This window comes from Sylvia atricapilla, chromosome 1 (genome assembly GCF_009819655.1).
Source record: "Sylvia atricapilla isolate bSylAtr1 chromosome 1, bSylAtr1.pri, whole genome shotgun sequence".
Taxonomy (NCBI): domain Eukaryota; kingdom Metazoa; phylum Chordata; class Aves; order Passeriformes; family Sylviidae; genus Sylvia; species Sylvia atricapilla.
In genome coordinates this window covers 49,732,392-49,757,590 of record NC_089140.1, presented here as the reverse complement: position 1 = coordinate 49,757,590, position 25,199 = coordinate 49,732,392, and the positions used below count along the sequence as shown (strand labels likewise).

Genomic DNA, 25,199 nt, shown 5'->3' with positions numbered 1-25,199 from the left:
ACTAATTTAGTTGCATTTCACTTCATTGGACAAAGATAAGAATCTGAAAATGCTACAGAGCTTAGTCAGAAAGTGTCTGTTGGAGACATCACATGTGTGGACGAATTTCTGTAGGTCAGCCAGTGCCAAAGAATGTGAGGTAATGAGGTCTTTTTAATTAAGGACCGAGTGCTTGGCTAGATCAAAAACATCCTATCTGCTCTGGTTACTAAACACACACAGGAAATTACTGTGGATTAGCTAACACACATTAAATTGCTTGGTTTAGCCTTTTGACTCAACACAAGCTAAGTAACTGATCGTAAAGTGAGGGGTTAGTATTTTTCCTTCAAAAGAAGTTAAATAAAGGCAAGAGCTGCAATAAAAAAAAAAATAAAAAGAGGAGTTTATATCCAAGAGGTACAGTAGTGCCTAGCTTAAATTGAAAATGAGTATTTCTTGCTAAAATAAGACTTTTTTCAAAATGAAAAATTAGGTCTTGCAGGTAACAGTCATGACACCATTCAGCCTACCCATTCTTCTCTATTACTAGTCCACGTTTACTGGCCTTTCATGCTGGGGAAGTCAGAAAAGGGGGGAAAAGAATGTTGAGAAGTTATAATTGAAGATAGAATTTAAGGAGATTTCACTTCCTGTTACATTATCTAATTTAATTGGCAAACTAAGACCTAACCTAGTATTTTGTCCAGAGAAAAACAACATGAATCAGAAAAGCATGCAAATACCACTGACCCAAAACACTGAAAAAAAATACCTTCATTTTGATCTGGCGATGATGAACCTAAGGCACAGAACAACAACTCAGTATGTAGCTTTTTTTTTTTTTAAATTAACTTTGACTGTAGCCATTGGTCAATGAATATACGCTTAAGCATTTGGCCTCTTTATCAGGTATAACTAATAAACAGAAAATACATACGCTGAGATTGTGACACCACTTTGGTTCTGCTCCGTCCTCTGGAATCTGTTTTAGAATTTCCAATACAAACAGAAGGGGTCGAGAGCTTCGATCTTATACGACCTAGGAAAGAAAAACGGCATTAAATCAGTTTTTCACAGTCAGGTAGGAAGCAGAGCATCAGCAGTATTTACTAATATTTTCTTAAGTTTCTGCATATAAAAGAAGCGCAACATAACTCAATTGGTGACAATTAGCTTGGGATAATTAGTAGAAATTTGAACACCCTGAGGAATTAAATAGCTGAGGAAGCAAAATACTTCTCTAATGCTACATGTTTCAGCAAACAATTTCCACATTACACCTTCAACACCCTGGACTGGCTAGCTAGTTCTTCCTTCTAACATATATGTGTTGATTACATTAAAAAAGGGGGAAGTTTACTCAATACAATGTAATGCAAACACTAATGTTGCCATATCAGGTACAGTCTTATTATTACTTCAGCTTGTAATTCTACTTTTGCTGTCATAAAACTACAGAATAGGATTCTGACCTTTCTTCCTAACTTCACTCCTCTTTTTTATAGAAATCTAAGTATTAGCTTTTTTAATACTCTTTTAATACCTTTAATATTTTTTTCCTGGCCCTGGTCATACAGACTTCTACAGGATCTCCCAAACATTCTAGATAATTTTGCAAACACTAAATACATTGAAGTACTTCTCATGAGAACATGATATAAAGAAATACTACTCTCCCCAGTAGATAGAAAAGCTGAGCAAGAGACAAATTAAACTAAGTATCTACAAATAAAACAAGAAATTCCCTTTTCTCTAAAACTCCAAATGGCAAATGACAAATTCTCTTGGGTTTGGTCAAACCTTTCTGGATTGCAAGCCATGTTCCTCCTAACACTCAGCTTATACAAAGAAATTAAAAAAGAAAGGAAGACCCCAGTTGTCTGAATTATAGCTAACTGAAAGATCATCCATGAAAGAAAAGAGTGGTGTTATAAGCCTACATTTCCTAAGTCAACCTCTCAAAAAACATAAAAATGAAATCAAAACCAAACTCATGCTAACCATAATTCTTCTAAGTTGCAGAAACTAACCCCAGAAAGTCTGTACAGAGTGGATCTAGTTCAACAAGCTCAACACTTTCAAACACAGCATAATTAAAATATTTTCTAGACATGCTGAGTCAATATTTGACCTAAAAGAATTAGGTACACAGACTGTTATTTAGTTCTAGCTTCTTTAGGCTTTCCACAGCAGAATTTGGAGACCAACCAAGTTAATATTATTCATCCAAGTAAAGGGAATAGCCATAGATGAGAGTCTATAAGAAGATAATCAGGATCAAGATTATTCACTAAAATATTAGAAAACAATAGGCTTAGCAAGAATGGTTAGATTAACTAGTCCAAACTCTACTAGTTATCCCCATGCAATGGCAATTTCCCACTGAGTGCTGTGAGACTGCAAGGCATGTAACTGCATTCCGAATTTGGCCCAAAACCTAGGAATACAGAGTGCCACTATTTCAATGCTATGTTAAAACATCACCTGCAACCTGTTCCAGCTTTATCAATGTAAAATAAACCAGTTTGTGTCTGAGTTAAATGAACTGTTAGCTCATTTGGAGTCTCTACATCCGTTCACGAATGGCAGGTTTAAATGTTAATAACAGATTGAAAATTAGCTTCCAAGTCTCACAGAGATGAGTAATAGTAGCACCTGCTTCCCAGAGCATGAACACATTCGATGAAATATTCTGTGACAAGATTTGCTTTTAAAAAAAATTGCAAAATTATAGAGCCCCTGTATTTTCACAGTAGAAATGTTAAGCAATGACACTTAAGACTGCAGATGAGTAATTGAGAATTAAAATAAAAGCAAAGGAATTTTAAAAACAGTACATGAAAACCAAGTATTAGATGCATAAGCTGTTAGCCCATAAGCCCATATCTGTTATGAACCTCCACAAAGCCCGAGAAACACCAAGTTCTACATTTAAAGCTTCATTTGTATCAAAAAAAATATGAAGCTGAAAATATTAGCTAGTCTAACAAAGTAGTTTCTTACCATCTTCAGAAGCTGTTCCTAAACAGAAAAAATAATAAAATACATGACATTCCAAACAATACTATGTCTTTTAAATTTCTTTTTGAGATTATTCTTGGGAATCTTGACAAATTTTATCAAGTCAAGAGAGCTAAAGCTTTTATGTTGCAACTCCATGACTGAAGTAAAATTATCAGGGAAATATCCATACTACACTGATAGTGATTTACAAGGACACAATGTACATCGCCACCTTCCACACCGTAAAAAGTTCAATAGAAAAAAACTACATCTATGAGATCAGTCAACAAAATTACATACACCGATCAAAACAGACATTAAAAATACTGTAATGCAAGCTCTTCTGAAAACACAAAACGTACTATTATAGATAACCTCAGAGAAAACCACAGACAGTGTCTCCCACACTGGACAGTGATAATCTGATAGGAACTGCCAGCAAGGAGGATTTCTCTGAATTAAGACTGTGATTACTCCGAAGATATACATGCACAAGATCAAGTCTTGCTCAGAGACACGGAAGGAATATGAGCTTGCTGAAATCAGATCACACTTGAACAAATATGCCAAGCTTAACGAGGCTTGATTTTTGACAACGTGAGTCAGACAAGCCTTTCTCCCATCAGTACCTAGGAATCATCGGCAGTCCTTCCTCTAAGTTTCTTTGAAACCTATCTTAGTAAAGAATAAAATATATACAAGTAATGATAAAAATGTTAAAAACCCCTAAAAAAAAATCCAAGGGTACTTTCATTTTTATTTTCAATCTCTACCATTTCTGCCTTGCAAGAGAACTACAATGATGAAAACATCTGTTAGTGCCTTTGGCTAGCCTGAACTTAAGATTTGATGGGAAGGTTTTCTCATGTTACAGTATCTTCACAGAACTATTTTTAAAAACTGCCTCTAAAAAACTAGTTCAGTGTATATTTCAATGCTTCTCCATAAAAATCAGTTACAGTAATACATAGCTAGGAGTGCCTCAAAGTTTTCCAGATCAAATTTGCCAGCTTGCAAAAACTCAAAACCAAACAAAAAGCCAAACCCCCCCAAACCCTGAGCTACTCCTCCAAATCAATAGTCTTGCAGAGCTGGATTTTGGAAGCCAGATTCTATGCAACACCTAAGACAGGCTAACAGACAGCTGCTCTTAAAAGGGGTGGTTCTGTTTCTCTTTCCTCTCAGCCTTGTGCTACCATCCGATCTGGATGGCTAAACACTCACTGGGCAGCTCCAAGAGCTAAATAGCAGAATATCAGTCACTTTTATGGAGTCAGTTTTATGGAGTCTGTTCACCTACAGTAATCAATAATGGAATTATTACAAGGTGCTAACAAAAGAAGAGAGAAAAAATACATGGACAAGGCTGGTGGGAAAAGGAAAAGTGATTAGTTCCTCCTGGTGGTGGTTAGATCAGAAGAACATCATACAACTACAGCTGGACAACTAAGCTGTTTTCACTCCATCTTGCAGATCACATCTAGAGACAGCCTCTAGAACAAAACCCTACTCTGTTATTCTGATAAATTGTATAGCACTTCCATTGCTGGTTGTCAACAGAAATGAGCAATATATCATTAGTTGTGACTTCTAGTCAGAACAAAAGAAAAAGCCTACCAGGCCCTAAGAGCCTTTATTTCTGACAATGTCCAAAGCTCAAGATTTGCTATAAATAATAGCTGTAAACAAACAACTATAAATAAAGCCTACTATAAGTAGCCTTAGGAAATGCAACATGGAAATAAGCAATACAGACTCTATATCCTTTACAAACACTCATTTTATTAAACTAGTCTTGACACCTTCAGCACTCAAAATCAGCTCTAGTTCTTTCAAGAAGCATCTGTGTTTTGAAATTATTCAGGGTTCTGATTTAGAGATCTACCTCTTTTCATTTCCATGAGATACATTTGCTTCCAATAAACTACTCATTCTTCCAAACATGCACCGTTAATAAATACGTGACACAAAATATTAAGTAAGCAGCTAACTTGTTAAGTGCTCCCAAGCAATAAATTAGAGCTACAATCACCAAGCAGCAGGCTGGGACTGTCACTTTATTATATGTGAAGCATTATTTGCACACACCTGAAACAGACAATTGCTATGAGAAGCTGGATGCTCAACTGCTTTGCAGTCCCTCCATGTGTTTGTAACAGAATGAATCAAGAAAAGGCAAGTGCTAAAACTTAGGTGGAATACTTGATGGGCTGTTTTAACAGGTAGGTCTTCCTCACAAATGATTCTTTAATAAAATTACATTGTACTACAGAATTTAAACGCATGAAAAATTATGTAGCAAGGCTGGATTTTGACAGAGGAGATTTTTTTTGTTTTTGCTTTGTTTTATACTTATGTGGTCAAGCATCTTCTGCTCTCCCACTGCTGTTCTGCTAAGTCAAAAAAAATGACTTTACATGTAAAACTATGAAATACACTGGAATTAGATTAATTTTAAAAGCATGTATTTAACTAGATAAAATCAGCATGTAACAATTACAAAACTGCTCTGTAATTAACAGAGCTTCTTTCAAAAAAGAGGGCTAATGTCAGATTTCTGATGACATTTCTGTTGCTGATACAGACCAAACATTCACAAAACTGATAAATACAGCAATAACACATATAATAAAAGACATCAAGATTCTACAGGAATTAATGGAAACAGCATAGTTTGTTAATGAACTTTGTTAATGAACAGACAAATATATTAAACATCAATATTTTTACATAAAAGACACTATATTAGACATTTAATAGAATTAGAGGACAGACCAAATAATTTCTTACCATCCATCCTGTCAGAAGTATCCTCTTTGTTGAAAAAGCAGGCAAAGAAACATGGAAAACTTAGTGTGTTAGAATAAAGGTGTTCACAGCAGAGTCATAAAACATTAATTGAGGAAAATACATTAATATTAAATACAGCAGACATGTTTATCTAATTAATACATGTATAAGCTACCTTAAGCAAAGTTGGTTTTGCTCAGTGTAAGGTACAAAATTACAAAACAGCATACACATACCCTGTACAGGGATATTGATTCTCTATTTCCCAGATATGAGAAAACCCTTACAGTAAAACATTTATAAATGGTTTCATTCTTGGTGTAAGCAGTTACTGAAGCACCAGTACATATTTATATCACTACTGAACCATATATTTGTATTTCTTATGAAATTTGCTTCTGAGCATGAAGCCCCACCTGGGATAAGGGACAGAAGGGAAAAAAAATAGCACCATTAAGACAGAGGACAAATGAGAGAAAGTTTCACTCTGGTTTAAAAGTATTAAATATTTACCAGTGCAGCTGGAAGGTAGTGCATAAATATTCTGACAGTAACAATCAAAATTAAAATATTTAGCACAAGACATATACAATTACAGCTCAAGCCTCCTCAACAAGGGCATTAGTACTTAAGGATGTCAAAGATAGTCAAGATTTAAAATAACCAGAGAATATCCTCCTGCTTCTAGAACAGTCTTTTAATAAACCATAAATAAGCAAGAGTTCTTCTATTAATAATAAAAAGGGAAGAGATGGGTGAACACAATTATGGACTATTATGCTTGTAAGCTTCTGGTCTTCTGAGGTTTTAAATTTGGTAGCTGTGTAAGCAAAAGGTCGATGTTTTTCTGCAAGCCAGGCAGAAAAATAAATTCAAGCTCTAGGAGACAATGTAATTATTTTGGTACTGACTGCAACACCTAAAGGAAGTGGAAAGCATTATGGAAGTAAAATAACATTGCCTAGGCCTTTTAGGACCATGGTCAGCATTAGCTTGATAGTTCTGTCATTGAACTTTCCATATTTGGGCTACTATAAATAAATCCCTTAAAATGAACAGAGGAAAGAACTTTACAATTAGCCCATTTTCTGAAACACGGTGCTTGCTTGGATTTGCACTCCATTCATTTTAAGGTTACCATTTGAAAACTAAGAGTAAACAATATTTTGAAGCTAATTCACAACAGCAGTCACACTGTCTACATGGTATGTATCATTCAAATTACCACAGTCAAAAAGCTGTTAGAGATTGAGCCAAGATCAGTCAAGCAGTACTGGTTTTATGTGACTGCAAACAAACCTTGGTCTCCTTGACTACCACTGCCCTTTCACTGTCAGCACTAGGATTTGACTTGTATGGTACTTTGCCAGTATTACATTTTTTTGCCATTTTAAATGACCATCATAATGGTCCACACATGACTGCATCTGCTAGCAAGGTAAGGATTTCCAGCAACTCAAATCCTTCAAAGGAATGGAGTTACTGTGTATTATTCCTCTCCCCCATCCTCACTCATCCAATCAACAAATTACAAAGACAAAAAGCTACTTCTGTAATATTTTCCTGCATAAATCCATCACTGATTACTTCAATGGAAACCTGTGTGCCCTTCTCAAGCCTTGCTTAGAAAATTCTTCATACGAATAAGATATTGTTTAATGTTCTAAAAGCAAACCAATACTCCAATTTAGAGCTAATTTTCTGTGAAAGTATTAAGACAATACAGTCCCTTCATTTGAGCAGCATAAAGGAGACATTAACAGAGTAGGATCTCTCTTTCTTTCCCATTTGACTTTGCCCTCTGTCACCATGCTCTGCACCACTTTTACTTCTCTGAATGGCAGCTTTGTCTGAGGTTCAAAATACATTTTGTTGCACATCAAAATACACCAGGCAATACTCGGATCTTGGAAAATAATCAAATAATCATCCCACATATTTCAGGCTTTTAGGCATTAAGTTAGGAGGAACTCACAGTTCCAGAATCATAGAATGGTTTGAGTTGGAACGAACCTTAAAGATCACTGAGTTCCAATGCCCTTCCTGTGGGCAGAAACACTGGTGTGGTTTGCTCCAAGCCTGATCCAGCCTAGTGCTGAACACTGTCAGGGATGGGGCATCCACAATTTCCCATGGGGAGCCACCAGTGCATCCCCTCCACCAAGCAGCCTCATGTCCGTGTCCACTTGTGACCCAGCAGCTTCTGCTTCCCCGTGTGGGCACCAGAGGGAGCCCACATTGGAAACTGCTATTCCAAGTACCAAGTATTCCTTTAAAGTCGGGATTGCTCACTCTTTAATTTAAAATCAATGCCTTTCACAGCATTTCAAGCGGGCCCTGGTGACAGAAAGAACCAACTAATTTTACACCGCTTTTAACTCAGGTTTTGTTTTTAAAAAGCACAACCAAAATCTACGCAAACCACAGCCTACGTGTATGCTAACATCTACCCAAACACAAATCAGAGGAACTATATCATTTCCTTGTCTCTTGAGATCACCTGTGGCCATACTAACATTAGAACATGTCTCTCCTTGGTGATCTAGCAGGCAGAGAAGCTGAGAAGAAAAAAACAGTTTTATGAACACTGAACCTCTCTTCCCCCACTGTTATCCCTACAGGACAGAAAAGCTAAAAATTTAGAACAAAACCATGTCCATAGTCCTTTACCATTGCCACTTAGTACATGTTTGAGCACCTACACCACCACCACCACCAAATACTTTTCTCCACTCTTACCACTTGTAGCACTTCCTATGTCTAACAGCAAATATCAATGCAGACTGTCAGCTAGGTAAAGCATACACATAGTTCCATCAATGCCCTTAGAAAGAAACTATGAACTCAATGCAGTAAGTTATTGTGTAAAGCACTTCTCTATTTCATGAAGAAACCACTTCTTACTGCCAGGGCATCTCTTTAGCACTCTCATAAAATACCTGAAGAGCAAGCTGAGAAAAACGGAAAATCAAGAGCTTCCACACTCGTTTCCCTGCTACTTTTACAAACAAAAAAAGGCATGATCACCATGTGCTGTTAAGTAAAGGTATCACTACTTCCAACACTCAATCTTAATTCTAGACTAAGACATTCAAAGAGCACAGTATGGACACACTCTTAGCACTGGCATTCTTCCAGCACAAGAGGCATAAAGCATCCGGGAAAGTTTGTGACTTACTTCAGAACACCTGCCCTATTGCCACGCTCCAGTGTGGCTACTAACAACGACCGCTTTTCAAGCACAGGAGTATTGCACTGTAACTCTTTGATCAAGAAAATCACAGCAACTTGTCAGAGCAGTGCAGGGGTGCTCCTCTTACCTAGGGAGGCGTAGGAGCCCGGGGGCAGCCCGGCTGCTGAGAGGCGCCCAGCCCCAGCTGTCTGTCCAGTGGCATGGCGCGCCTTCGCGCCCGCGGCGGCGTTCACGTCGATGTCACTGCGAGACCTCTGCAGGGTGCCTGGGCTTGGGACACCCTTGCTGCTGCCTGAAACTACCAGAAAAGGGGAAGAAAAAAAAAATAGGAGTTGATACTGAATAAAATGAATGATTTTTAAAAGGTTAACATGTTCTACTACTGCAGTATGCTCGCAAGAAAGCACAAACATCTAGGTAAAAAAGCTTAAATTACTGAGATTAAAAATCAAACTAGACCTGGTCTTGCCACGAACTGCATATAAAGAACAGTCTGTTTTACAGTAGCATTTATCTTCATTCAGCATGATATTTCAGCATTATTCAATGCAAACTGTCTGTTCCCACCCTAGCTTAAAGGACATAAATCCAAACCTTTGTGTGACTTATGTTACTGAATGATTCACAAACGTGAGAGAATTCACATCCTTGAGATACTGAAGGAAGAAAATATTCCCACACTTCAGGTAAGGTAAAGCCACAGACAGGTGAACTGAATGTGTACTCTAAAATAATTTAGGGTCTAATCTTCCACTTCCTATTATTTACTGAATTTTAACTATTCACTTAATTTTAACCATTGTTCTAGGTCTTCTAAACTTGACTCCCCTGATCAGTTTTGGTATTAACTCTTAATTGCAGATAACAATAATTTATCAAAAGCAGCTCAAATATTTACTCTCAAAGAGTTACTAAGACATTACAGGGAAAAAAACACTGAAGTCATTAAATTCCAAAGACAAAACAAATAATTAAATTTCTTCAATTACAAATATGACATTTGGCAGTTGTTTTTTTTCTTTATTTATTTAGAAAGAACAACAGCTACATGGGAACAGATGAAAGAGACAGTGAGTCTTTAATTTCCAAGTGCCGCAAGTCTAATCATGAACAGACCAAAGAATAATGTTTTTTCTCTTTGAGAGTGACTGTTCCATGACAAAACTCCAGGACAGATGATCAGTTTGTACTGAATTATGTCTTATACTTGAAACTACATAAAATGTGAAGTGAGTGTGAGGCAATCTTAGCTCCAACTACAGTTTGTAGCGACACATACCATTATTTATCTCGGAAACAAGGCAAACGCTGATACAGTCAAATTTTAAGCTGCATTTAGAACTTTTAATTCAAAGAACATGAAGAATAACTATGCACTGCACTACATTATTACTACCTTACCTCTGCCTGCAAGACTTGCTGGGCTAGCTGCAGACCATTTAGATGATAGAGGCCGACTGAAAAAAGTCAATAAATCCAGTAAGTCTCATGTATCAGATGCAAAAGTCAAAAATAAAGGAGAGAAAAAGAAAACATTTCTGTTCTTTTCTCCCCTTCACCCTTCTCAGCATATTTTATAGATAAACACTTTAAACAGAGAATGATAAGAAAACCAGAATTATCTTATCCTTAGTATTCTATACAGTTACATCTTTACCACAAAGCACTAATCCTTCAGCTACTAACAGGCACACTTTGCCAACAAAGTTCAAGCATTCCACACTCAGTCAGAGAAACATTTACAGTGGTCTGTATGAGGTTTTAACCACAGGGGCTGATCTAAATCAGCCATCAAACAAGAAGAGTGGGAGCTACTCAAAAAGCTTTATTTGTCAAAGACATAATGCGAAGTGGTGTCTGCAGTAACAAGAAAAACAGGTGTCCAACTCATAAGCCTCCTCCACTCCCAGATGTCTCAAGAATTAAGTTATAAATTAAAAAAGGAAATACTGATGCTTCCAAGCAGCTAGACTCCATTTCCCCTGTTGAATGTAGAGGCTCCTGTAATTTATAAAAGGAGAAAAATCCCATGTCCTTTCCTCTGTGTTTTGTCATTTCCTTTTCACTGCAGAAACGAGTAGTTACTGAAGCACAGTATTTCAAACTAGTCAAGTTTAATTATGAGTCCATTTTTCAACTTGGTTTGGAAGGGAAAAATGCAGTCAGAGAGACAAGGGAAAAGAAAAAGTCTGGTAGAAGAAAACATATTAGTAGTGCACTCATTGGTTGAGTATCTGTTGGGGAAAGTTTGTATTTGATGGAATAGTTGAGTATTTCATCAATAGTCAAATTACAAACCAAGTCAGTGTCTCAGCTTCAGTAAAAATAATTGCTCTAATTTTAAACCTAAAAGAGAGAAAATAGATGCCTCATACTGGGTATTTACTTCAGTTATTAGCTTAGGCGCTCAGCAGTAATACAGAGGTGAGCACCATTACCTAAATCCTCAGAAGAAGAACATGTGTTTGCAGCTTATTCTGAAAAAATCTGCTTTTCTGACATGACTAACTAGTCTTTTGAAGGTACTTTGCCTCAAGTAAGGTGAGAACATTGAGGTAGAGCTCCTGGGGGCATCCTGACCTTACAATTTGCTCCAAACAGAAGTCCCAGACAGCTGCCACAATCTACTGCAACTGACATTTTATGTAAGCTCTTTCATACAGGTAGGCAGAAGTCACGTTTCTCTCTCACTCCTCCATCTTCTCTAAAATAATTTTGGATTGTATGAGATGTAAGTTCCGATGGTCAAAAGTTGCAGAGGATCAGACTTTTAGGAAAATCACACCCATGTTTCCTAATTTAGCCTATACAGGGGGAATTTAACATCTATACTAAAAGCCAGAAATAAAATTTTGGGTAACAGAGTAAAAACAATCCATCTGAATGCAGAGTAAGTAATAAATCAATTAAAATTTCATGAATTTCCAGTATCATCACCTCCTCTGTCCATTCTTTATTTCACCCCTCACTTTCTGTACTGTAGCACTTACACATATTGCAATATGAATATGAGAAGCATCATTTGAAGATTTAAGAGTATTTTAAGATTCTAATTTCCCTGTAATTTACTTTTTAACAGTATATTACGAGCAACTCATTAACAGCACTTCTATTTTCAGATGGGAACACAGATTAATTCAAGCAAGAACATTTAATCTTTGAATAAACATTTGTGGAAAATGAAGTGCTGGTAATTGCTTGCATCAGAGACAATTATTTTTTAAACTATTTTTTATAATTACAAGTATCACAAGAAAGATAAGGTAAACCTCTGGTATTTAAGGCATTAGCCAAAAAGAAAAAAAAAAGAAAAAGAAAAAGAAAAAAAAGCCACTTCCAATATGCAAGCAGCAGTCTTTGCTTTCAAGTCAAAAGTGAGCACACAAGCTCTCTGGTTTTGGTAACGAAGATCTGAAAGATTAAAAGGTTGAAATACTCTTAAGAAGTTTTCTAACATTTAAAGGCAAAATCACCATATATTACTACTCCACATTTCTGCTAAAAAGCCAGTAGATTTTTCTTGCTATTGGTACCTAAGAAAGCTTTAATTTATTCAGGTCAAGATTCTCAATGCATTTTAATACATCACTGACTGCAGCACAGAATCACCTTGTAAGTAACTGGCAGAGCTGTGAAATACTGTTAATACATATTCAGTACTGGGAAGACAGAGAAAAAAACCAAACCCAAATCAATCTCCACTCTGAATGAATCTCATTGTTCATGGTCCTTTTTCATGCTTGCCAGTTAAAAGAGATAAAAAAGGAATAACACCATTGTAGCTTTCCTAGATCTGTTCAGCACATCAGAATGCTGGACATCAATATGAACCTTGAAGATATTCTGGTGTTTAAAGCAGCTGTTAAGGAATGAATGCATGAACACAGTGTGCCAAAATCCAGATTAAGACTGCCTGTACTTTTCACCTTGCTAGGGCAACACTGTCATGTAGCAAAACACCAGAGAACAAATTTTTATTAAAAAAAATTAGGAGCCACAAAATAAAACTGCAGCTTTTCTGTGTTCAACAGGAATCTGGATAATTTGCTTTTGAGAACTGCATTTGTTTCTTGGATCAGAAATAGTTAAGTGACCCTTACTTGAGGCTCTCCTGTGAGCTAGAGGATGACCTGTCTGACTGAGGGAGAGATGCTATACTGCCAGAATTTTTCAAGTACGTCTGAAGGCTTCTTTGATAGGGCGGCTCCAGAGAATTGTACAGAGTCTCAGCTTCACTAGGAAAGTGATTTCTAAGGCCCAGATAAGCCCTGCAAAAAAGAATAACCACATGTAAATACTCAGTGCTTTCCTTAAAGGGTGGAGTCAGGAAGTAAAGATTACAGAACGAACCATGGATAGGAGTGAAAGGAACTGTGAGTATGTGAAGCATACAACAATGCTCATCAAGTCATGAAAGAAAGCAGCTCCATTGGCTGGATTAATCTTTTCAAAATAACTTAAATCTATCCTCTGAATGTCTCACATTCACTTACCAGTTCTGTGGGGAAGCAAAAGGAATTGTTTTCTCACTAGTCAGAGTAATGCAGTTGTTTAAAGACTTAATTAATGGGAAGAGAGAATGATTATGCATTAACATCAACCTTTCTAACTCTTCTTTCAGTGGAATCATCAAATGCTGAACAAGTGTATTGACTGACTCAGCTTTGAGAATGTCCTTTGCAAAAGAAACTAGGCAGTAATTCAGGACAGAAACAACAGTTTTCAACCAAACTTGTGTCCTCCTCTTCAGCCATGGGTAGCAACTCACACTGGATTAGAACTGCTACCCATGGCTGAAGAGGTAGCATTTACTCTTCATGGATGAAGAGGTATCACTCATTTAGCACATGCAATTTTTCAGAGCAAAATTAATCAAAACTCACTTTCTTGCCTCCACTCTTGCTTCTGCATCAGCATCATGAATGCCCTTCTTGATTGTTTCAACCAAGACAGCTGCATGCCTAGAAGAAAGACAATCCTCATGCTATTTTGCTACTTCAAATTCTAAGCAGTAGCTTTACACTTCAATTAACATTTCACCAAATAAAAAACAGCTGCAATGCTAGATCTTTCCAAAATATGCAGTAAACAAACACATAAGCACACTGATGACATAACTGTATCTTCTGTAAAGGTTTAGGTCAGCTTACTCCTTCAATCTAAAAGGATTTTAATCTACTTTTCTGACATATGTCCACCTATCACACTTAAAAGGTTATATAAAAATACCTTTTCCAAGATATCTGCCTTCCTAAAATGAAAAAAAACATTTCCACAGGAAAAAAAAAAAAAAAAAAAAAAAAAAAAAAAAAAAAAAAAAAAAAAAAGGAAAAACTGAGACCATAAGTTTTCTTTCAGCTCTGAAAGCTTTTGGCATACGAGTTCTAAACCTGAGTACACGTCCAACAAAAAGGAAAGCACCCATCAGAACACAAACTTGTGAAGATAAGCAAGATTTAATTCAAGGTAAGTTTTGGGTGGGAGGTTTGCTATTTGGGGGCTGGGGGAGAGGTGGTGCGTTTGTGGGGTTTTTTTGACACTTTGGCATAAATGAAGTGATTTCCCCCTTACTCTCTTTCTCAGGAGCACCCTGGAGGACAGAAATGTGACTGTGGAGCTGGATGAATTCTCCAGAGGCTTTTCTGGATGTCCTTTAGTCTCTCTGCTCTTATCCTGTGTTTACAGTGACCATCCTGCAGAAATTATGCATGTACTATTTTCCCATCTATCTGGAGAAGCCAGAGTGTGCCCCTACTCATTACCACAAAGTAAGTGGTAATACTGACAGAAAGTCCTCCATACCCACCTGCCCCCTTTCATAGCAAATACACAGATGTCCTCCTTCCGGGAAAAAAGACACATACCTGTGTATGCATTGCTCTCATGCAGGATAGGAGAGGCAGAGGGTAAGGAGAGGAGCCACAAGAAGACAAGGCTGGAACATAACAGCTCTCCTTCCCCCTGGCACCTGAATGAGCCGCATGACCTGCTGTGCCAGAAAGGCTGTCTATGCCAGAAAGGCTGGCCAACACTGAACAACATAATCCAATTAAAGGATTCAACGACAATATTTCTGTCTTAAACTCAGTAACATTAGCAGCTTATTTTAGGGGAAAAAGTATTGTGGCCCATACCTTTCCAGTGAATGTGTTTGCCACTCTTGTAGTAACAGGTCTAAAAATTCAAAGGAGCGCCTAAAAACACAGAACAAAAGTCATAATTAAATACTCATTTCTCTAATGTGCTTGTGGAATAAACACTAACTTTACTCTTTCCCCTTGAGGAAAATAAATTAAATAATAGTACATTTACCTGTCAAATGAGGGCATTGGTCATCTTATTGGAAAGTTAAAATATTCTATATGTTAAGCAAACATGCAGGCTAACTAATGTTAAACTTCAAAGTAATACATGTGGTTCAATTAACAATGTGCTGTTCAAGTCATGTTGTTACACATACCCTATGTTAACTGTATTAGTTCCAAAAAACCAGACATAAATTAATGAAATTGAAAAAACGGTACAGAGTATAAACTCCTAATATAAAAAGCAAATATTAAAGACAACTTCTGTCCCAAACACTATTTCCATCCTTCCATCTGTCACCATTATGTATGTAGCATAAAGGGAAATACAATACCATTAGCATAGGGCTCTGCATATAGAAAGCACTGCAAAAGATTTTCTGGCTCTGTATCAATGAAATTATGTAACTGTATTCACTATTCATTTGGAGATCCTGACAATTTAGCAAACTGCCATTAGCAAAAGGCATGCTTTTAAACTATGTCTGAAGCTAGATCCTGATGAAAAAATCAAACTGACAGAGATGAGGGAGGTCTAGATAATTTTCCAACATGTAGTGAACTTGACAGCCTGAAACTCACTTTTTCTGGTTATTCAACATTTTTTACCTGTTCTGGAAGGACAAATTTGGATTTTATTTCGCCCAAATCCTTTGGACACCAGCAACGCATGGCAAGAAATCCCAGAATGCTTTTCACTGTTACAACCAATCCAGGGTTTTGTTGCCTTTCCAGAAGAATGAAAGCAGTATGGAGACAATGCCTTCACTGATACTCACTGGCTTGTGAACTGCAAAGCCACCTACAGTCTAATGCTCCTCAGTAAAGCAACAGCATGCAGAGGCAGTGAAGGCCTCTGAATTGTTTTGCAGTGAAACCAGAAGTTGGGGCAGGTCAGTACAATCTGAGTTGAGGTAACACTTGCTTTGGATGCAGAAGCAGCTTAGACTCAAAGAAAGTAATTCAGATCCTCAAGTTGTTTCCTGCACACACAGTGATGTCACTTTCAGGACTAGTGTCGGTCCAGAAACAGTATTAACTGCTTTTGTGTGATTCAGTGCAGAAAACTGCACTCTGTCAAAAAACAATTATTTTTCTCAAGAGCAAATCCAAGTGTTCAAGCATCCTGTTCTCAGAGAAAGCAAAATGCTGGAGATGTAGCTGAATTGTTGAACATAACAACACATATATGTTCCGTGTCCTAAGGTAGCTGCCACTGTCTCAAGGCTGAAATTAATTTTTGAAGTTTGCAGTTTACTGGGTAGCAGTTTTGTGTGTTCAGAGTTTATGGCCATAAATCTTCTAATTGGTTAATTTTCACCATATGATTATTGTATTTTAAAAAGCAACAGCTTTAATCATTTTAGTTTATAACGTACTCACCTTCTAACTGCAACTGATTTTGAGGTACAGTTGCTTGTTATTAAAGGTATGAGTCGTGGCACATGAGTATGCTGACAAAAAAAAGACAAAGCAGTTAATGAGAAAACCATTCCTGAATTTGTACTGTACTAATTAATTCAAACAGAATTGACAACATAATAAAAACAGCAATACTTGAAAATGCTCACCAAAATGAAATCATGGAATACTATTAAATGAAAGACTGCTGTTAGCATGTCTATTGATTAAAGTTATTTTCTTCCAAAAGGTCAAGCAAAAGCCACTTCCACTGCCACTGACAATCACATCATGACATGCAATACTTTGCTGTCAAAAGTAATATAAGTAGTTCAAACGTAGCTGTCCTCTCAAAGGAGTTGAAAGCTGATGCTATTTTAGTTTTGCCGCAGGAAAAAAAAAAGTAGTAGATGTAGATGCTTTAAAAGTCAGGGTTATAGAACAAAAAGTCAATCGATAAATACAAAAATATGGGCGTTCTTACAAGGATCAGTTTGATTAGTGCCACAAGAACCAAATTTTCTTTAATGCAAAATATGTCAATAAAGTAATAAAAGCATTGATACATAAGCAAGCTTATATCTATAATCCATATGGAAACATCTGATGTAATAAACTATATTAAATCCAAATGCATTACAGAATTCAGAATTAAAGCTGCCTTACATCAGCTTTTAAGTACTTGTAGACACAAAGCATTACCATTTTAATTCCAAGTAGGAGTAATGTGGTTCAACAAATCTATTTTCAGTTAATTTCTTCAGTAATTTCTTGATTAAATACCTACAGTAAACAGTCTTCAATACAGCGTGAAACAGTAGGCTAATTTAAAAAAATCCAAGATCTTAAGAAGTACAGTACTGAAGAATTCTTACTCTCTCATGTATCACAGCTGCATGATATAAACACACAAATCACAAAAAAAAAGCAGAGATAATCATCAGCTTACAGAGTACTGCCAACTTTAGAATTAGGAAGGAATTAATCAGAAATTCTGGAAGAGCCTAACAGTTACATTTGTTTGCCATGATACACTTCTAAACATGGTTTTAGGGGGTTTGTTTGTGTTTTGCATAGACTGCAAATTCAGAAGAGGCATATGACTTCCAGAAACAGACAACCCCGCAAATCAGGGGTAAAAGTAAAGATTTTTACACATGGAGAAACCTGTACATTCAAAAGTCTTTGGCGCTATCAATGTAGTAATTTCTAGAAAGTATTTTACAAAGAGCCTCAGACTGGCTTTCATTCAGTTTTTAAGACATCACTTTTCATGTGCTACTCCTTAGAGGATGTAATGGTATGTGCTTCCTCGCAAACCATCAGTTGACAAACCTGAATCCCACCTCCTTCTGAAAAAGACTTCTGCCACCATGCCATCTCTCCATGACTCCCTTTTTTCCATTGGCTTCCCCCCACCTTTTTTTTAAGTGGCTTCGTGATGTACTAAGAGTCAAGAGAAATCAGACTGCAGTGTAAGAACTTCCTGGAGAAGAAATATGAAATCTAATGAAGGCACAAATTTTCTGCCAAAACACGTTACATATGCCATTTATTGGTTGGATATTTGAACACTGTGGAGAGGATTTTCTTGTTTTTAAGCTTCAAATCCACTATATATTAAGTCATAGCTAAGAACAGAAATTTAAACAAAATCAAGGCAACTATAGCAGATATATAAGCTTGTCTTCAAATGAATTGAACTAATAAAGCCAATTTAATGTAACTGATGAATGTTTATAGTTTCTTACATGCCTGAGCTTGTCTTAAACTATTGCAAATTGTATTGTTCTCTTTACAACTTTAATTATCCTGTAGAAGGTGTACTCCCTCCCTCACTCTCAAGTCTGTGGCATGTCATAGTGCAGTTTAAGAGTCTGGGGAAAAAATACCAAGGGACTTTTGTCTTAGCCCAGGTGCTGATGCAAATACATGCAGAGGTCTCAGAGCACATTCTCAGAGGCACAGACAGAGCAAGTACACATTCCAAACCATGCTAAAGATGTATACTGAACAAAAGGTGTAAGTGATGAAACCTCTTAGGTTTTCCAACAATTTACAAAATTAAAACCATCAATGAGATCATAGTAAATTGCAGTAACTGCTTGGCATTAAGAACACCACAACTTCTAATATAGAAACTACGGGCAGTCTCCTACTTCATGTGAAACACAAAAATATCAGTACAAGTCCCAAAACACTAAGTATCTTGCCTGAGACACCAGTAGAAGATGCTCAAAGAACATTCAATAGAAAACAGCTAAGACAGAGCACTCCTCTGTTCCATATGCTATAGCTTTGAGGAGCCAGTTTAGAAAGTTTCCAAATTAAAAAACACAAGTGTCCATTGGATTTTTCTTATATGAACTTGTGCTTTCTGAACCGATCCAGGTATGCATAGTCTCTTCAACATTTTATCATTAATTCCATAGTTCCAAATATTTTCGGGGGGAGTGTATATGTAGAAAGAAATACCTTTGTTTTGTTGTTTGCACTATTCTCACTAGTTTCTTAGCTACTAGCTTAACTTTGTCTTTTCCAAAAAAGGCAGTTAAAAGCAGTTATCCTTTGAAACACATTTGGTCTTTTTTCAATTAACACATTACAAAAATCTCCCAAAAGACTTGTTCTTCATACCTATTCTTGTATCTTTACTATGACAATGCTGCCAGCTGGTTTCAATGATATACAGTTTTTTTCCACCCATGAGAAACATTACTCCTCTGTTAAAGCAAGATTTTAAAACCTGTATTTCAGTATAGTTGTTAATACTGCCAAGAGCCACTACCTGAAAATTCCTAGCAGGCAAAGTGAGAGAGGAACACCTACCCGAATAATGAACCTGATGGCTGCGCACCCAGAGGTCGCCATCACTTTGGCGCTGTTGGGAACCAGGTTAAAAAGAGTAGGCACAATTGCTTCAGCGCCATGGTCAAACTTGTTTCCCAGAACAGTTGAAAGGTGGCTGTTTAGGAAAAACATAAAGTAATTTCTTAGTCTTAAAAACCCGAAGTTCATTGTGGATTTTAAAGATTCATCTTTCCAAACAACAGAATTTCTCAATTTTACCATTTCCAGGCATGCTAAGAAGCCAAACATGAATAACTTTATTTCACAACGAGAAACAAATACTACAATTGGAAAGCCTAAATATTCATGTCCACATAAAGTACCACTGTATTTCTGCTTTTTAACACAATTTGAGATGTATAAATCTAAAATGTTTAATAAATTCAAGGGGCTTTTTTTGTTTTGAAGGCAAGCAAAACTACTAAACTCACCACAATCAGCCAACCATAAAATTTGACTCCCTGGCCTGTTAAAGGTTACATTTTCAGCTTTAACAAATATAAAAAAACCCACCACAGACAGTAATTTAACTGTCCATTGGTGACAGCAAATGCTTCTTTCATGCAGAGAGACTATATAAAAAGAATTTGTAGCCAGCAGCAAATGACACAACAAATATATCAAAGTTTTACTGATCAAGGAAAATTCCAGGTTGTTAAGCCTGGATGAGAACATTTCCAGAACTTTTACACTGTTCCTAACTTCATGGTAGGAAAGGTTAGTATGATTTTCTCAAAGTCTCTATTTCCTTGGAAAGTGTAGTTGTATGTTTCAACATTTCCCCCCGGTCTGTTCAAACAGGAGACCAGTATAGCAGGGCTGAACTCTGTGGTGTTCCTGCTTCAGATGGCCACTGAAAATCAGTGGTTACACTCATGTCTTTCCAGAGAATAGAAAAGTCATGGAAAACATGGAAATGGGAAAGACTACTCTGGTTTTCCTCTCTGCCCTTGAATTTAAAGGAATCCACAACATGCTAACAGTGAAGATTTCATTTCAGTTTGGCCACGGGTTCTAAAATTATCACAGTCATTTGTCTCTTGCCCAGAGAGGCAATTCTGAAGTGTTCAAGGGCTTTGAGCAACCTGGTCCTCTGCAAGGTGTCCCTACACTGCCAGGGGGGTTGGACCTAGATCATCTTTAACATCCCTTCCAACCCAAATCCATTCCACAGTTCCATGAGAGATATTACCTCACCAAAATGCTCTGTGTTCAAACCACTACAACACTATTCACATTGCCTTTACAAGCAGTCCAGTCACTCAGGAATAAGTGATCCTAAGATAAGTCCCCAGTATTATCCACAGCAGTTTGTATTAACCTGCACTAATGATGTCGTCGCAATGATGGTAACTGGTTATTCATTCAGTCTTTTACAGGATTATCAACCACATGTATCCCCCAAGAGAAGAAATTCCTTTAAGCATTTCCTTTCCTCTGTGGCTTCTGATCCTGACTTGACTCTTTATCAGTCACAGGGTACAGCAGACCAACAAGATAATCTCTCCTGGAACACTGATAAAGCGCCTCTAAGCCAACCCCACACTAACATCCAGCAAGGTACACTGAGGCACAGGAGCTGTACTTACGCTACAGTAATGCAGGCTTCTCTAACCACCTGGGATCTGAGATCCTTGGCTGACAGCTTGAAAGCACCATCCAACAGCCGTAAGTGCTGGAAAAACCCATCATACTGTGCAGCTCCAGCAACCAGCAAGGACCGAACCTTCTTCAGCTAAAAGAATTGATGCGTTTGGGTTATGACACTGACAACACACATTTCAAGATCAAAATAAAGGAGCAGTTTCACTATGCAAAAATAAATGCAGGCATGTCTTTAAAGCAAAGTTTTTAAAATATATGGCAGTAATTTTAAAAAATGTAAAAAATTTATATTAAGCTCTAGAGCTAGAACTCCCCCCCCGCCCCAGAATCCAAATACACAAACACATAATTCTGTTCATATACCTGTTTATAAACATTAATATGCCATAAACCTGACTAAAAAATATAAATGGTACATATACCCAGACATTTTAACCCTGTAAGTGGAATTTTTCATAGCTCCACACAAGAGGTACTAAATGCTAGCAGTTAACCTGTAGAATATGTAACTTTGCATAAATGCCAAACTTAAACATATATGATGGCTTTTAGTAAAAGCTTCATCTTAAATGTCAGCAAAAATGCATTCTAGACTTTAAAAAATACTCAAACTTACTTGGTGTACAGAAATTCAAGGTGTAAAAATTAAAATGAAAATTTCTTTCATTACTTTGTAATGACTTTAGGAAAAAAGTATTTTAAAATGTCTGGCTGTCTGTGCTTTATGAAATACACCCATCCAAGGCCAAGACCAGACAAAAAGTTTACCGCATTAGTTCGCTGATCCCAATCATGTTTGTCATCTGAGAGAATTTCCCTGATTTTGTTCAACGTTTCTTCAAGTTCTCGACTAGAATAAATCTGAAGTATGAAAAATAAAAAAAATCAGGAACCTCATATTGTTAATTCCCAAGTAATGTGATGAAGAAAAATAGCTCAAGAAGAGTGAAAATACAACTTTAATCCCACAAATCTTAACCCTGAAGTTCCAGAGATCTGTGTCAGAGTTATAAACGGGAATTTTAAGACCATCTGTAAGGATATCACTCTAACAAAGTCATTAAAAAAAAACAGCTGAGAAGTAACATTTTCCTTTGAACATCTTACTGTCCATTTTGCTTATCACGAAGATTTTACCCTCAACCTTTGTGATGAACTAATCATATCTACAATTTCATTAACTCCACTTAAAAAAATAGGAGCAGAGGTTTTAGATAATCTGCTGCAATACTACCAAAACTCAGTTTCATTTTCATACTCACAATAAAACTCAACCAACATTTTAACTCATTGCAACTCTTTTGAAGATGGGACTCTCTGAGGAACTAACTGGGCTGTGAAAACACTGGAATTAAAATTTGTCTGAAAAATTAAATTAAAAGGCTTCCATAGCTTCTCATGCATTCCAACTTTAAGACTATCATTCATTAACTTTTACAGTCAGTAAATAAATATGAGGAGCCACCTCTAGTCAGAATTCTCACTATACAGAAAGACCACCAATACTGAAACATGAATAAACTTACCATGCAACAGTCACTGTTTGGTTATAAATGAATTAATATCTTTACTGAACTGTACACGTATATGAACAGATTTTTAAAGAAGAAAGGAATAAAAAAACCTACTCATGGAAAAGTATTACTGTCAAAAACTGATTTCCCTTCTATTTTCCTGGACATAAGTCAAAGAATGCTTTTTTCTGCTTCCACTGCATACACAAAATAGAAATATTTTTCCCTCCAGCCTGAGAACAAGTTTAAGAGACTATGAAGCAAATTACTAAGTAGAAACTTAATCTTGGTCAAGGTTTGGTTTTTTTTCCAAAAAAGCATTTTCAGCTAAACATTTCCAGTTTCTTGGATCAGAAGATTTTTTACGTAATCACATTGGCCAAAACTCACTGGGGCCCATACATAAGCACCTGGCACCACCTGAGAGACCTTCAAGATACAGGGCTGCCAGATATGAGTCAAGACTTCAAGGGAACTCATAGTTTTGTACAGTGAAAGCTGGACACCAGCATGATAACTTTTGCAGCACCTAAATAGCAGAGCCTGATGCTCCCTCATTATTTAAGAACAAGACATGACGTTTCTATGTGCAAGAGCACACAGGGGAAACAAGGGCCAGTGGTTAAGACACCTTGCTTTGCACGCATTGGTTAAAAGCTCTGTCTCTTGAACACACTGTTCTAGCATGTATATATGCATGTATCTTTCATCTTACTGTTAAAACAATGCAATGTCTTTCTTCTGTTCTGCAGTTAAGGTGAATGATTATTTTCTTAAAAATATCTTAATTTTCCAGGCACCTTCAAATTACTGTAAGTAAGGGTTATTTCCAATACAATTTAGTTTTCCAGTTCCCTGAGCATATCAAATTAATTTAACTTACAGAAGATAGGGAACCTTAACTCTATTGACATCTACTCTTTTTTCAACACTTTAACAGAATATGGTTATGGAGGCGTGCATATTTCATGCTGGAATACGGAGGAGGTGAAAGACATCAGAGCTCTAAAACAGAATACAGGGTTTCCCGAATAAACAGGGTAGGAACCTTTCCAGAAACAGATAAATTAGTACACCTAGACCAGCTTCAAGTGGAAAAGAATTTCTGAATATACTTTACAAACAGAACTGAGCTTTTTATTACCATGCAGCTCTGTGCGCTCTTCCAGGATACACTGTGAAAGCAACTTTGCTGTTCTATACAGGAGACATGACTGCATCCAGAGAAAACAGAAAGCTGTTCCTCATTATTACTGTTTCCTTCACTGGAAGTCACTAAGCATCTGATATATAACTAACTTAAAATGAACAAATGACTTAAAGGAAAAAAAATTGGTCCAAGTGTAATAGACTTTCTACTTCACTGCCCCCAAAAAATCGAACACAAGTTTTGTATCCCCATTTAATATATTTGTGTATACTGGTAGTCTATTAATAGTTGTTACACAACCCTAGTTTGTTACAACACTAATTCTGTAAGTACCATACCCTTAAAAAAAAAAAAAAAAAAAAAAAAAAAAAAAAAAAAAAGTATTACATGTGTCTCAGTAAGCTTTCTTATCAAAATTAGCTCACATTATGAAAGAAAATTTTTATTTTTCTTTGAAAGCGTGAAATACTAGTCACTAATTAACTCTAGATGCAGCTTCAGTGACACTTCAAGCTGTCAGAATTCATGACATGATTCAACTTCCCCAAGATCTCCCTTTACCATAACCCACTTGGACCTGTGTCCTGCTCAAATTCAGAGCTTTAATATACAAAAAGCTCATCCTACAAGAGTACATGCAAAAATTCTCAGCAAACTCAGGATTTCTCTGTGAACTTATCATAAAGAAGTGAAATGCAACAAGAAGGGAACAGGATGATGTCCTGTGGCAGCATCTAACTGAGGACCATTCAATGCACACTCAGATCTCAGTCTGGTCCTGGTCAAGGTACAAAAACCTTTTGTAAGCTGTTTCATTAAGCAAATCCTGAAAATACGACTTTTTTGTTGTCAGCCTCTGTGTCACGCAGAGACCATGTTGTACAGTATAATCACTGCTGCAAGACTTAAACATGCTGGGCACCAGACAAATACAGAAACAACCTGTTCAATGGGTTGATGTCCATCCTATTAGCATTGCTAGGGAAAAAATTAAATTTTTTTTCTTTAATTACCTGGCACAAACACAACTGGACTAAGGAATATTCAAATTGGCACTGCAGTGTAGAATTTAATAAATAGTATAATTTTATTTTGTCAAGAGGAGAAATCCATAATTCCCCTGAAAAATCCTGTATTTTCAAGGTTGTACACACCTACTTTAATTTCACAGGAATAAAAGGCAATATTTTAATAATTTCTCTTCTCCCTGCCCTCAATTAATGATACTTTTAGGAGGCCAAGATGAAATTATATGTTCAGCCAATGACATAATGCATTTTTTGCTCACAAGTTCCCACATCAGACTTTTTATATAAACAAAACTGAACTTGTTTTCCAACAAATTTTATCTATTAATTGCAGTTACTCCTAATAACCTGAACACAGCATTTCCTTCTGTTTCAGCA

General features: G+C 36.6%; 2 protein-coding genes across 24 annotated transcripts in view; one reads left to right on the top strand and one right to left on the bottom strand.

The window, feature by feature from the left end:
* Window positions 1–25,199, top strand: part of FBXL2 (F-box and leucine rich repeat protein 2) — a 411,994-nt gene that overhangs the window by 152,760 nt on the left and 234,035 nt on the right. The window lies entirely within an intron of this gene.
* CLASP2 (cytoplasmic linker associated protein 2) overlaps window positions 1–25,199 on the bottom strand; it is a 140,839-nt gene that overhangs the window by 41,649 nt on the left and 73,991 nt on the right. For 16 of the 23 annotated variants that reach the window (XM_066322207.1, XM_066322240.1, XM_066322220.1 and 13 more), the window contains 12 exons: window positions 21,898–21,990; window positions 21,114–21,259; window positions 19,504–19,639; window positions 16,657–16,727; window positions 15,103–15,162; window positions 13,852–13,929; window positions 13,069–13,236; window positions 10,370–10,425; window positions 9,096–9,266; window positions 5,776–5,799; window positions 2,986–3,003; window positions 920–1,021 (listed from right to left, as the gene is read on the bottom strand). In XM_066322207.1, the coding sequence (XP_066178304.1) occupies window positions 920–1,021; window positions 2,986–3,003; window positions 5,776–5,799; window positions 9,096–9,266; window positions 10,370–10,425; window positions 13,069–13,236; window positions 13,852–13,929; window positions 15,103–15,162; window positions 16,657–16,727; window positions 19,504–19,639; window positions 21,114–21,259; window positions 21,898–21,990 (1,123 nt within the window). The remainder of the gene's footprint in view (window positions 1–919; window positions 1,022–2,985; window positions 3,004–5,775; window positions 5,800–9,095; window positions 9,267–10,369; window positions 10,426–13,068; window positions 13,237–13,851; window positions 13,930–15,102; window positions 15,163–16,656; window positions 16,728–19,503; window positions 19,640–21,113; window positions 21,260–21,897; window positions 21,991–25,199) is intronic. The other 7 variants (XM_066322234.1, XM_066322326.1, XM_066322268.1 and 4 more) reach the window with 2 other exon arrangements.